The 14670-nt window shown below is 33.1% G+C and overlaps 1 protein-coding gene across 1 annotated transcript in view; it reads left to right on the top strand.

Annotated features, from left to right (window-relative positions):
• Positions 1–7472: 7472 nt before the first annotated feature.
• Positions 7473–14670, top strand: part of LOC149538135 (ACT domain-containing protein ACR11-like) — a 126401-nt gene continuing 119203 nt past the window's right edge. The window contains exons 1-4 of the mRNA XM_089799514.1: positions 7473–7687; positions 11763–11817; positions 11949–12068; positions 12473–12567. Coding sequence (XP_089655640.1) covers positions 7536–7687; positions 11763–11817; positions 11949–12068; positions 12473–12567 — 422 coding nt within the window. The 5' untranslated portion in view covers positions 7473–7535. The remainder of the gene's footprint in view (positions 7688–11762; positions 11818–11948; positions 12069–12472; positions 12568–14670) is intronic.

The raw sequence follows: 14670 nt of genomic DNA, 5'->3' as shown, positions 1-14670 counted from the left end.
ATTTGATGTACTTCAAAAAAAATCTCCATTTGATTTATCCATGTTAGAGGATCCTTGCCATCAAATTTGCACATATCCACCTTTGGAAAAAAAATCCTAGATCCCATAGGATTAATAAAATTTGTTTCATTATTAGTTGACTTGAAGGTTTCACCTTGATTGCTTGAGAGCTCCTTCCTTGTTTCATTCATATAGGTGCTTAACATGCTTCTTATATCTGATATATCTCCTCTTAGGTCACACATATCCCTCTTAACCTCTTCCTTGAATTTACTAAGTTCCTCATTGGGATTACTATCCTTTGTTGCTTCCCAATCTTGATCAAAGGATTTCCCCAGTGTGATAGCATTCTTTTTGCCTCTTGTTGAAGGCCTCGTCATGATGGAGACCAACATTTTTGAAATAAATCACACAAATGAAATGTAAATTCTTTGATTTTTTTATTTGTTTTAAACTATAACTTACTAGGGCCAAGATACCCTTACTTGGAAATAATCCCCAAAAAAATTAGCAAATTTTCTGCCTTGAGAGAGAATTTTCCTAATTTTGCAATATCTTGCTTAATTTTGTTTTTAAATTTCTCCAAGATTTGAATTTAGGCTCCTCTACTATGTATTCAAAAACCCAATGCAACTTATACTCCAATTCAACAAGATGTGAGAGATATGAAGATCTTAATAAACTGTGTAGAAATAGCGATTCTTCAATAATTTTCTCAAATTTGCTCCAATTCCTCTAAATTTTGGACTATAGCTTCTTTAATATGGTCTTCAAAAGCCCTTTAAAAATCTTTGAAAAATTCACTAAAATCTGATAGTTATGCTCTTCCCAAAATTGTCTCAATGTTGAGAAAAAATCTTGCCTCTGCAGTGCCAATATCATGCTTTGATACCACTTGTAATGAAATAACTTGCACAATTGAAGAAATAATATGAAATATTATATAAATACTTGATAATAACTGAGAGTAATAGGCCACTTTGAGGGGGCAACCTCCAAATATCTCCAATGAGAACACACTTCACAATATGATGATGAAATAAGACTCAAAACCTCCTATATATACCTAATTATGCTCAAGTTGAATAGACACAACCCTACATAACACCTAGGCTGACCTACCTACCTAAATAATAATATAATAATGATAACATGACTTAATTAAGGATTAAGATAGCCACAAGTTGACTGTTCATGACCCTATATACACCAATATCCTACTGCCAAGGCCTACCAAACAAGATACAACAATAATCCATAGGTAGAATATTACAAAAAAATTCATCATAGTATGTTCCAATGTTGATTTGACAAGGCATTGTTCACTTACCAGTAACCTATATTCATCATTGATCTAAGAAACATGATAAGGCTTAGGGTGTTTTAATCTCTAGAACTATAACTTAGTAAGCAATTCTTTAGATGCTAAATTATTTAAACTTCCACTGTCATTAATTTCCTTGCAACATTTACCTACGAATCTACATTTGGTCTTGAAAATAATTTTCCTCCAAATAGGATCCTCATTCATTTATTCATTCCACAAGGTTCTCCTAACCATCAGATTTTATCCTTCTTTAGGTCCATTAGGTGAATCAGATAGATCTTCTTAAATCAAACCATTTCTTCTATTACTACATGTCTTCTTGTTAGGCTTAGGACATTCAAAACCTTTGAGACCTTCCCACATTTAATTCTTTGTCCTATAAACCAATATATATCTTCCTTTTTATTGTTATTATTGTTCCCAGAGTAACTAATGTAATTACCTTTAGAAAATTTACCTATAACTTTGTGTGAACCTTCATCTTTCCATCTTGATTTACCGAGCTATCCTAATTTGTGAATTGGTTGATTGAGATATGCTACTTTCACCATAAGATCTACCTCCACGCCTCTAATATATACTTCTTCTTCCTCTTTGTTTGTTCTAATGTATTTTTGCTAACTTATCCTTAGCTTTCAATGTGAATGAATATTCTTCTTCGATATTATCCATCTTTACCAATAAAAACTCATCTTGTATATATATACTCAAATATTTAGGTATCTCACAATCTTTTTTTACCAATAATCAACTTGTCCATATTTGATATCTAACTTGTAGAATTCCTTAGTATATTCCTTCACAATCATGTAAATTTGCTTCAAATTTTGCATTTTCTTTAACAAGCTAACTTGATAATCACCAAAGGAAATTTTTATACTTCATCTTACCAACCATATTATCCCAAGTCTTAATCTTTTCTTTCCCTCTTTTTTGTCTACCAATTTGCAAATGTTTCCACCAAAGAGATGTGTGTCCTCTCAACTTAGTAGCTTATATCTTCACCTCCTTATCAGCTAATGTACTCTCATATTCAAAATAGTTTTCCTTTTTAGAGATCCAATCCAACAATTCACCAGTATCAAGCTTACAATAATAATCAAGAGGGTTGAAATTTGGTCTAGCATTCACTCTTGTCAAATCTGTCAAGAATATTTCATCACCTTATTCTACATTAGGGACTTGTTCTATCACTTTTTCAACTTCATCTTTACTAACATCTTCAATAGGTCTACCTCTTCTCTAGATTGTCTCAACAACTTTAGGCCTAGTTGTAATCCATCTCAACATTTCCATAATAACATGATCTAAATTTCCTCTTCCATGAAAAATCTTGATAATAGTTCCTCCAAGAATCATAACCCTCTGCAACTTATAGGTCATAAACTAGATATTCCACCCTACAACCAATCCAAATAAGGGTTCTACAGGATTCTAAGACTCCCCAAGGAAGAAATGTTTTTAAATAAGTATATTAGCCTAGTAATTCATATAAACTTATCTCTAGTCAAGTTGGACATTAGTAAACACTTGATTCATTTTATGTATGGTTGATTTTGGGATTTCTGTAAAGGTTTTGTTTGGGTTATTTGATTGACCAAACTAGGATGTGCACTAGAGGCTTGTGATATTTCTTTTATGATGATTATTTTATCTTGTAGGACGTTATGATGGTATTTTTGGTTCAAGTTGATGCTCATGCTATGATGTTTACTATTGGGTTCCCAAGCATGGCATTACAAGAAACCTCACTTTGATACCACCCGAGGTAGGGTTGGTAGGGAGAAATCCCAAGGGAAATATCTAAACCAAGCTGAAAAAGTAATCACAACATAAAATAGACATAGAAGAACAAAATTTGATTGATTCATGTAGATCCAATATAGTTTGATTATAATGTGTAGGGCATAAGGCATATCTAGTTGCAACCTTCAATTAAAACAAAAGAAAACAAGCAAGATTGAATGCTCAAGAGATAAACCTCTAGATCTTCTCCTCTAAGAGTTCTTTGTCTCTAATCTTCAATTACATTACCATATATAGCCCTCATGACACACAAGTCAAGCAAGATATTATAAAAATAAGAAACATATTACAAAGATAGGCCTTGCCCCAAAGGGAAAATCAATGACCACACAAATATGCACATGAAGAGTCATGAGCTGAGGAATAGTTCCACACATGATCCAATAAACCATACACAAAGCCACCAAAGATCTCAAGAAAGAACAAACTTCCTTGAAGCAAATTTTCACATGCTAAATGAGGTGCAACAAAGAACATGATTTACAAAGGAATAAAATATAACTCACCAATCATGAAACATTAAGGCCCAAAATCAAAGGCATAAGATCCATGATAGGTTCACTTTATGAAATTGTACTCGTAGATGGAACAAACTAGAGCAATCACACAATCATTGGAAACATAAAAATAAAAGAAAATCTTTTTGGATTATGTAAGATTACCAATAAACCCAAGATGCTCCTGCACCAACCATTCAAGATCTATAGATGTACAAATTTATCTATTACTACTACTAGTATGCTTCCCCTATATCTCAAAACATCACACCTCCAAATTAATATAGATGTATGAGCAATACTTAAACTAGAAATTAAAGCTAAATATTTAAAATAAATAAATTTAAGCTTATTTTATGAAGATGTCAAAATTGTGTTGATCACATTCAAATCACATGGAAATTTTTCCTTCTCGTTGAAAAAGTATTATTTTCTTGCTCTTAGTTTTTGTTCATCTCTAAGGTAATATTCACTTCTTAAAATTGCTTCCTCTAACAAAATATTTTCCCATCCTTATAATTGTGTAGAAGAAACAAAAGATAACATCTTATATTAGAAACAACATAAAGTATGAATCCATGAAGTCATATTGGTCTATAGAAGAGGACCCTCTTTTTTGAGGTATTTCTATGTTATTGATAGGTAATAGGCAAATCCTAAGTATTACTATGTGTTAAGTTCAAATAGGCTCAAACCCAAAATCTTTTTTGATGAGAGGCTTACAATTTACTGTTATTGTAGACTCTTGCCTTATCTTTTTATCATATTAATTTTCAATATAATAGAAAACATAACTATTTTCTAAATAAAAATAATTATATTTTTAATTGATTTTGAAAATTTTATTCACAACTTAAATATAAATTCTAATTATTATGAATATATTACAAAATAATATAATATACATTCCACAATACTTACATTACTATATTTGTATCAATCCACGATTCTTATATAACCATTATTTTATTTTAATGTAAAATTAATATTCTTATATTACTTGTGTGTTATAGAAGGGGTTAAGTACTTAAATATATTCATTAAAAAAGTAATGTAAAAAAGACCAAATGCCTCATAACCATGTTAATTTGGTCAAATTTAACTTCATTCCATCATAAATTTTAATTTTAATTGAAAAGTAGACAACTATAGGACACTATTAAAAAAAAAGTTTAATTGAAGAGTTTACAACTATGCAGAAGTATATAATTTTTTTGAGAATACTCTCTTAATACTCTCTTTCTATATATACAATACATGTTTGAGAATATTGATTATTTTATTTGTAAGTAAACAATATTTTTTCATTTTCTTTTACACTTTATTCATTCAAAATTTAATTACTAATTTTAAACAAACTAAAAAAATGATAGTAAATTCAATTGCCTAGTGCCTCCAAAAGTGAGAGTTTTTGAACAATTACTAAAACATTTGAAAAGAGTACATGATATTGGAACATATTTAAATGGGAAGTATTTATGGGCAGAACCCTATACTAACTTATATATATATTTTATATATATAAAAGAGTCGAGAGTTATCTTTCTTGAGGTGCTTATTTTCATAAATTACCTCAGTGCAATAGGCGACTCAAGAAGGATAACTCTCAATTTTTTTATATGTATAAAAATATAAACATTTGCATCCTATTTTGATTTCAATATTTGGTTGACTACTTTTTTATTTGTTTTCAAGGAGATATTATCCATATTTTTACACAATTTACAAGTTTTTATTATAATATTTTCTTAATTTCCAGCTTTCTACATTTTGTGGCTGTTCCCATTCAATGTATAAAGGATAAGTATTAAATATAAATTTTGTGCCGCTTCATCTACCTATCAAAATTTTCAAAATTGCTGACTATCAAAATTTTCAAAATTGCTGAAAAGTTTACAGCCTCTTGGCTTAATTAAATTTTTTTTAAATTTTTATAATCAATTATTTATATGTATTAAGCAAATTTGAACCCAAGATTAATTTTTAAATTTTTATTTATTTATTTATTGTAATCAATTATTTATATGTATTAAGCGAATTTGAAACCAAGACCTCCCACAGGAGAGGCTCACAAGTTACTGTTGTGTTGTAGGCTCTTGCACAAAATAAAAAATATTTTATATGTTATTTTTAGAATAAATTTATTTGATAAATGTAATGTGATACTAAGATTTTAGATTTTTATATGTATTTTATTATTGACATTTTGAAATGGCTATTTTTAAATCTTTGTACACATAACAAATTCTACTAAAGACCACTTCTCTTTGTTGAATCAAAGTTTTGTTGGGGTGACCACTCTCCAGCTGTTACTGCAACAGGAGAAGGAGGAAGAGGGCTTGGGCATAGAGGGTTCTAAGAAGCTGTATGGGTTCCTTACGACTGACTATGTCAAAGTGCTATTCGATCTAAGCTTCTAGTTTTAAATGTTTCTTTTTTGATGTTCTATTCTTCCTAGTATGTTCCAGCTGATTATACTTTGAACTGGTTTATGCTTTAGTTAGGATAAGTTGGTATGACTGCTTTATAGACTTTGGTTTTATGAACAATTATAAGATAATTAATGGTAGTGTAGATATGATGGTTAAGTTGAACTTGTCTGTTTTGGGCAAGTTGAGTTTTTTTTCCTTAATATTAAAGTTCATGGGTGCGACATACTATTAATCTAGTTGTTTGTTGTTTTATGGACCAACCCCTAGTTCTGATTGCTTTGATATAAAAAACATACATAAACAATAAAAAAAAATTGAAATTGAATAAATACCATTTAAAATTTATGAATGCTCTTGAACACTTCCCTTATATCTAAAAACATCACATGTCTAAATTTAATATAATTGTATGAATAATACCTCAAGTAAAACCATGCCTAATGAAATTATTATTAATAAAAAACAAAAACAAAGAACCTTGTTATTGGAAAAAATGATCATAAGACTAAAATTAACACTTTTTGAAACATTGATCTTAATATTATTCAAGATTATTAATAAGCTCCCCAAATCTCTTCTATCTATATTCTCATTAAATCTAAAATTCTAGTTATAAATTTAAATATAATTATGATTTTATATTAAATTAAAATAATGCAAAGGTTTCTTTTGAAAATTGAGTGATGGGACCTTCCTCCCATGCCACAAACTACCAATCTATGTGGGAACCTCATCTTAGACCGTAAATCCCCTCAAACAAAACAATATCCTCTTCGTTCCAATGGATTTGACAGTCACGCATGCTTGTCATCTTTCTTTTTTATAACAGTTTGGTAATATTAATGCCTTTCATTTTATGTTTTGAGATATATATTGATTGTCAAATATCAATATAATACACGTACAAATTAGAAAAATTTCACATTTAAAGTTTCTAAATTCATTCGCTCTAAAAGTTAATATAAAATTCTTAAAATTCTTAAAAGTAAATAAAATCAAATTCCTGGGCTGCTTCCAACGTCCTAGGAAAAAAAAAAAAAAAAAAAAATCCCCTTAGAAAACAAACAAAAACAAACATTATTCCTCTGCTCACGCAAAAGAACGAAAATAACGAGGCCAAAAGAGAGATTAACAATGGTAAAGCGAAATGAATAAAATAATAATAAAACTAAACTTCAACTTGCAGCTGTCATGATTCGTCGTAGGTAACAGGTTCGAACCCCAGGAGTTGCGATGAAGCAATCATTATCATAAGAACAATGGATCCGCCCAATTCATTTCAAAACAAAACCAAACAAACCGGATAATGGCACCATTATTATTTTATACCAATCGCTGGGAATCGTATAGATCACCAGCCACTCGATTTCCTGTGGGTTATTTATAATGGAGAAGGTAGTTGACGTATACACACAAAATATATTCGAATAAAAGGCTCTCTGTGAAGCCGCGCTCTTGGTGTCGATCGACGCAATGGCAACCGTGAGCGTGTGTGCTGTTGGCTTGGCTCTGCCTGCGTCCAAATTGTACAGGTGTAAGGAGCCATCCATTTCTGCACTATGTTTTCACAAGCTTCGTTTTTGTGGATTTGCCATGGCAGAGGATCGAGTCCCGCGGCATTGCAGGTGCGTGGATTTCTCATTTGTTACGATTCTAGGTTAGATTATTGTTCTATTTGTGCTTGTTTGAGTTGCAAGGCTCAGTTTTACGTCAAGCTGGAAGTCTTGCTTTGTTTAATTAGATCAACGTACGTACATTTGGATACAATCGTTAATAATATGTGAGATAAGGTAAAGATGGGGCTACTACTGCTATTTTAATTGATAGACTGTTGTCCGAAAGCTTGCCTGGCGGCTCTCCCATTTTTCTGCGCACTTTCGCTTAATTTTTTAGCATATTGAGAAAGTTTGGAACTTTTGGAACAAAATTAGATAAAAATGTCTTTCGAAATGATCTGTCATAAATTGATTACTCTGGCAATTGCAAAACTTAGTCTATGATGGGAGCCCTTAATGCTATTGGTTGGGGGCTGCTGCCCGGACTTTCACTGTGCTAGTGACCTCGGAAAGCTGACTTGTAGGCGCGGCAAGGAATTAGGAAATCTTCATTTGATTGGCCATTTTCTTAAGGAGAGACTGCCAGCTAGTTTAAAGGGAGCGCTGATTATTATTCACAGAATCGGTTCGCGAGATTTCAGCAATTTTTATTGCGAAAAGGTCGAAACTTGTAAATGAATTTTTTAAATCAATAATTTACAACGAATTTTCATGAAGTACCAAAATCTAACGTATCCAAGCTCACTCATTAAATTACCCCGGGACTATTATACTTATATTTAGTTTCCAAATTTATCCGATATAGTTTTAATTTTTCTTATAGCTAGTGGTACCATGGAAGCGTAGCGAAGAGAGGATACTGCAATTTTATTTTTAGGTAATGGCTGGGAGAGCTACATACGAAAATGATCTCGCGGAAAAGTGAAAAATTCTGCTCTGCTATATTTAGCCTGACATAATTTTCATCTTTTTGCGGATATAAAGTATTCGTCTACTTATCGCAGGCTTCGTTTGAGAATTTGCTTTCTAGACAGTTCTTCTCCACAATTTTAGAAAACGTTTCTGATTTTTGCAATATTAAGATTTAATGGGCTCCACGGGATCATCTTGAGCAATAAAGCCGAAGCAGTGCCTCTTTCCACGAAATCCTCCATTAGTAGCAGTAGCTAGGTGATACTCAGGAGTGCGTCTCCATGAAACCACCATGTAATGGGCGTGTACCATGGAGGGAACTGCCATTACTATTTCTATAACATGTCTAGTCCCATTAAATTTCTGGAAAAATTAATCTTGGAATCTTCCTATGAAAGCATGAAATTGAAATTTTTTTTGGGAGGAGGATTTGAACTGCTGCTGTACTTTTGTGTCAACTGGCAGCACTTGCTTGGTTTTATATTTTCTGACAACTTCTGTAAAAACGAAATGACAGATTTTTTTAAAAAAAGGCGTAAAATACTATAGCTATGGGAATGCATCATCTGCCATTGGACATTTTCATCGTATTTTGCTCCAAGAACAGGATCCGCGCGGTGAATCATCTGTTACCCCTTTGGTGGGACTGCTAGACGAGGGTGGTTGAAAAATCATTTGAAAGTGGTTCTGTAAAAACGAAATAACAGATTTTTGTTAAAAAAGGCGTAAAATACAATAGCTATGGGAATGCATCATCTGCCATTGGACATTTTCATCGTATTTTGCTCCAAGAACAGGATCCACGCGGTGAATCATCTGTTACCCCTTTGGTGGGACTGCTAGACGAGGGTGGTTGAAAAATCATATGAAGGTGGTTCTGTAAAAACGAAATAACAGATTTTTTTAAAAAAAGGCGTAAAATACTATAGCTATGGGAATGCATCATCTGCCATTGGACATTTTCATCGTATTTTGCTCCAAGAACAGGATCCACGCGGTGAATCATCTGTTACCCATTTGGTGGGACTGCTAGACGAGGGTGGTTGAAAAATCATTTGAAAGTGGTTCTGTAAAAACGAAATAACAGATTTTTGTTAAAAAAGGCGTAAAATATTATAGCTATGGGAATGCATCATCTGCCATTGGACATTTTCATCGTATTTTGCTCCAAGAACAGGATCCACGCGGTGAATCATCTGTTACCCCTTTGGTGGCGGTTGAAAAATCATTTGAAAGTAAAGGCCACTCCAAATTTTATAGCCAGAATTTGTGTTTTGGGAGCGGTGCTTTCAGCAGCTACTGGAGAGTGGGGAGTAGATGTTTGCAGGGTTTTGTTCTTGTAATACACATAAATGCTGTATTTGACCTGGAAGTTTACTAAATGAGTCCATTTCAGGCATCCCAAAAGTGATATTATCTATCAGTGGAGATTTTTTCAGTGTTAGGTCTATCTATGAGACTTACTACTGGTTCCGTGCTTCAAGACTTGTTCCACAACCATTCCCAAGAATTCTGGAAGGTCCAATCTGCAGGACCGTTGTGTTATTTTCCAAAAAAGTAACGCATATCAAGTTGGATGGCCACTAGGATCTAAAAAACAATCTTTACCTTTTAATTTTTACCAGTTTATTTAAATTTTGTAACTATGTCGTATACTGTTTGTGAAAATGACATAGAATGGTTGTTCGTTCCTAGGGTAGGATTTATATGCATTAATTATTGAATATTCTTTTTATTCATTTTTTATTTTCAAAGGTCAGGGCTAATTTTGTTACGGTAGATGTTATGGAGCATTTTTACTAAAATTGGTATGGAGAGAAACAGCTTCAGGACAGAGCAATAGTTTTCTTTTTTCAATTTAGTCATTGAATAAATGAACTGCACAAATATCTTTTGCTGCCAAGGCATATAAATTTGAGGTGCTGAAGCTTAGAAATTGATTAAGGCCAGACTGATTAAGAGGACAAAGTCTGAGTTAAGGTATGACTATGAATATATTCTCTAACAAGGGGTAGGCACTTGTGGCTTGAGGCATAGGTGATCCCTATGACCTGAGGACTATTTCTGATCACAGGAAAATTACTCCAGTTCTGTTAACGTTAACTGACATTGTAACTTGAAATGCCTGACATGATTTATTACCCTACTCAATGAGGCATTGTTTTGATGGGAAGAGCTTACTTCCTGAGGAATGGCAGCTATTTCGAGGAGCCTATGCATTACAGCTAATTGGCATTTGAGCTCTCATAAAACTAGTACCTCTGGTTTTTCCAATTTTGTGGAAATCACATCTGTGTACGAAAAGAAGGTTTGAGACATAAAATTGGGCTTCATCATGTCCGGGCATGTCAATTCTTAACACATCTGAAGCTGCCTTTCTATGCACACTAAAATCTGTTTTGAAATATTTGTCCAGTGATCCAAAGAACACAAGGTTGGAACTCTTGACATATACCATTTTTTTCTATGTTATCAAATAGAAAATGCAGCTAGGTAGGTTATCTCAAGTTCTGAGTTTCTTTCGCTAAAGTATTATGTAGCTGACTTTATGTATGGCACAGTGGTTCTCATCCTCTATAAATGGCTTTTGCATATGTGTATGTTTTGATATCAATGTAGTGTCACTTTATGAAAAAAATGGATCTACTCTGTTAAGGAAGTCTATATCATACTGGTCTTAAATTCAATTGCACATCTTCAATAATTTGCCAGTCAACATATCAATTTTATATTCACTCTTCCCACTGTATGCTAGCACATGCATGCAGGCCTATATGGAGATTTTTGCTAGGCAAAAACTTTTAGCTTAACAAAGAAAGAACTAATTTGATGTGCCATGCTGCTCACAATTCAAACAATCAATTACAATTTTCAAGATTTATTCACTCTTTTTCATATTAGGGAATATTTGAGCTCTGTGCCACTTGCAATGGGTGGCACTCAATATCAAGAAGACTACCATGAAAATTTGGTGCTGCTGCTGGTTTCTTATATTCATTCCCCAACATATGTTAATATGTCAATTCAAGCACTTTAGCTTATAGAGCTTTTTCTTCTTTTGTTTTGACCAAGTTGAATAATATTTACAGAATAAATTTTTTAAGTCAAAAGGATTCTATTTGTAGATAGATACATTCAAGGGAGCATCTTTTTTCTTGAGATTGGTCATTTGTTTTTCTGAAGTTCACCTTTATTTGACGTTCTAATTGTCACTACTTTAATTTGAAGCCAGACTATCTTGTTTTTCTGGAAATGAGTCGAATAGCATGACAGCACCAATTGTAGAGGTTTGTTTTAATCATCACTCTAGATCATGTTTTTGTTATCTCATTTTGGTTTAAACATTTCAGTGGCTGTAATTTGTTGGATTATCACTTTAGTTGTATGTCTTTTTGTTGTCTGCTTTATCGGTGAACAGAAGGGGGACATTGACAATGATGTCCCAGTACCAAAAGTTGCGATAGATCAGGACTCAGACCCAAATGCAACAGTGGTGGAGATTACTTTTGGAGATCGTTTGGGTACTCTTATTGATACAGTACGGACTCTTACATTATTTTGGAAATTAAAATTTGATTAAGCTATAAGTACGATTTTTATTATATATTTGCTCTAATAGGTTATATTGGATGTTCCATTTATAAATGGATCAAACAAAGAGTACGAATGGAATATTTTGTATTCTGGATTTTTTGGTTTTGGAAACGCATAAGAAAATGACTTCCTTTTCTAGTTGATGGTTTCATGGATTAGAACCCTTCTTCATCAAAGCAACTTTATTAAATGTATTTTTATAATCAATTGCGATAAGCATTTAGCTGATAACACTAGATATAGCCTTCCAAGGCTTCACTGACACATGAATGGATGATAATTAGAAGAGCAATAAGAATGCCACTTGGAAAATTGTCAGTGAATTCTATTCATTCGCTCTTACTGCAGATGGAGGCTCTCAGAGATCTCGGTCTGAATGTTGTAAAGGCAAAAGTAAACTTAGACTCTTCTGGTAAACACAATACATTCTGCATAACCCAAGCGTAAGCATTCTAACTCATTCTGATTTGACTTATATCTAGCCTTTTAACAATGCAATCTTCTAAAATTTTTTAATTGCAAGTGCATATTTCACTCATAAGGCTCAGATAGTTTCATAAAACTTAGTATATCTTGATTTTCTTAGCTTCTTTAAGAGGCATTTTTTAGCCTTTTAGCTGGGAGACCAATAATATGAGCCTGCTGCTAAATTTAAAGAACCTGCTTGAGGGTTTCCATTAATATTAAAAAGTACTCACTGAATGACTGCACTGGTGTTTGCATTGACAATATAGAATAAATGATGAGGTAGATATTCATGATAGGAAACATTCATTAGCCTTTTGTATGCATGTTAAGTGTCAACATGTGAACTTGACTCGTTAAAATTAGGATGATGGTAAATTGATCAAGAAGGAAAAATTATCTTTCTCTAAAGCAAGGTACCATGAATTTTGAACTACAAGATGAAGTCGAGTGTGCACCAGAGAAATCAAGGGTGTAATGGAAATCTCTCTCTAGTCAGAAAAAAACATGATACTGAGAGTGATGGTACCAGGTTGGAAGATTTAGATGGATCACTTAGGGAAGGATTTGTGAATCAACTGAGACAAAAACAATAAGGAAAAGAGGTAACCCACTGATGTGTTGAAAGTTTATAAGTAGTCAATTTATAAAATACAAGCAACCGATTGGTTATTTTTGGAAGATGAGGAAAAGGAATCAACTTTTGAATCTGTATTTTCTATTGAGTTTGATGAAGACTTCATGGAGGAGTATCAGGTGAGATTTCAAAAGAATCTTTGTAAAATTGGATAGAGTTTTTCCAAATTCAGGAAGGGGAGATGCAGAAATAGGATATTCATATCTTGTAAAACATGTTGAAGATGATAAAATAACAGGTTGAGCCAAGTGGGAGGAGGATATGCATTCAGTATAACTTTTTTGTAGAGATGGAGGGTGTCCAACTTGGCCATCTTGATACATTTGACCATATTTCAAAATTTATTGAGAATCTCGAAATTATATTTTGTGTATTCACTGTTTTTGTATATATTTTACTTTTTAAAATTAAAAAAATGTCTATATATAATCCAATTGCCCATCTCCTATTTTTAGAAAAACTGATGTACCTATATTGGTAATTGTCTCCTTTACTAGTACCAACAGGTACCAATGCCTATCTCCTGGCAACTGTGCTTTTCACTGATCTTGATTGGATTTCACAAACGACTAATGAAGAAAAATAGTCTATGATAGATAGAGATTGCCACTTTCTGTTGAAACTCTGATATTTTCTATAAAAAAATGGTACCCTACAACTGTGGTAAGCTTAAAATTTTTTTTTTATGGATGAAGAGGCATGCATCTGCTATTACTGGCTGCTGTAAACAGTGAAATTGTGAAGAAATATGTTGTACTTGTTGCACTATGTCCTCTAACATGGGAAGTGATTTGTTGAAATTCTTAGAGTGTATCATAATTTTATTCATTGTGATATTGCTATCAGGATTTCACTGTTTAGTTTTTGAGTCAAACTCATTGACCCATGTTTGATGAGTAGTGATTCAACATGAAACCATCTCTAATGAGAATAAATGGAACACTTAGCACTCATTGGATCCAGGTGATGCTCACAGAGGTGAAGCACCAGGAATTTTTGGGATGTCACCCATCCTAGTACTACTCCAGCTTGAGCGTGCTTAACTATGGAGTTTCCGCCATGGTTACTCATTGACCCATGTTTCATGAGTAGTGATTCAACATGATTCCATCTCTCATGACAATAAATGGAGGAAACTCTGTAGTTAAGTGCACTCAAGTTGGAGTAGTACTGGGATGGGTGATGCTCACAGAGGTGAAGCACCGAGACTTCCCGGGAGGTCACCCATCCGAGTACTTCAGCTTGAGCCTGCTTAACTACGGAGTAGTGGCACTAAAGCTGGAGTAGTAGTTAAGCACACTCAAGCTGGAGTAGTATTGGGATGGGTGACCTCCCGGGAAGTCTTGGTGCTTCACCTCTATGAGCATCACCTAAATCCAGTGAGTGCTAAGTGTTCCATTTATTCTCATGAGAGATGGATTCATGTTGAGTCACTACTCATGAA

The sequence above is a fragment of the Cupressus sempervirens genome, chromosome 9, assembly GCF_028749045.1.
Source record: "Cupressus sempervirens isolate cs-2001-9-10 chromosome 9, ASM2874904v1, whole genome shotgun sequence".
NCBI lineage: Eukaryota > Viridiplantae > Streptophyta > Pinopsida > Cupressales > Cupressaceae > Cupressus > Cupressus sempervirens.
Note: the sequence above shows the minus strand (reverse complement) of the source record. Positions and strands in the feature narration are given on the sequence as shown.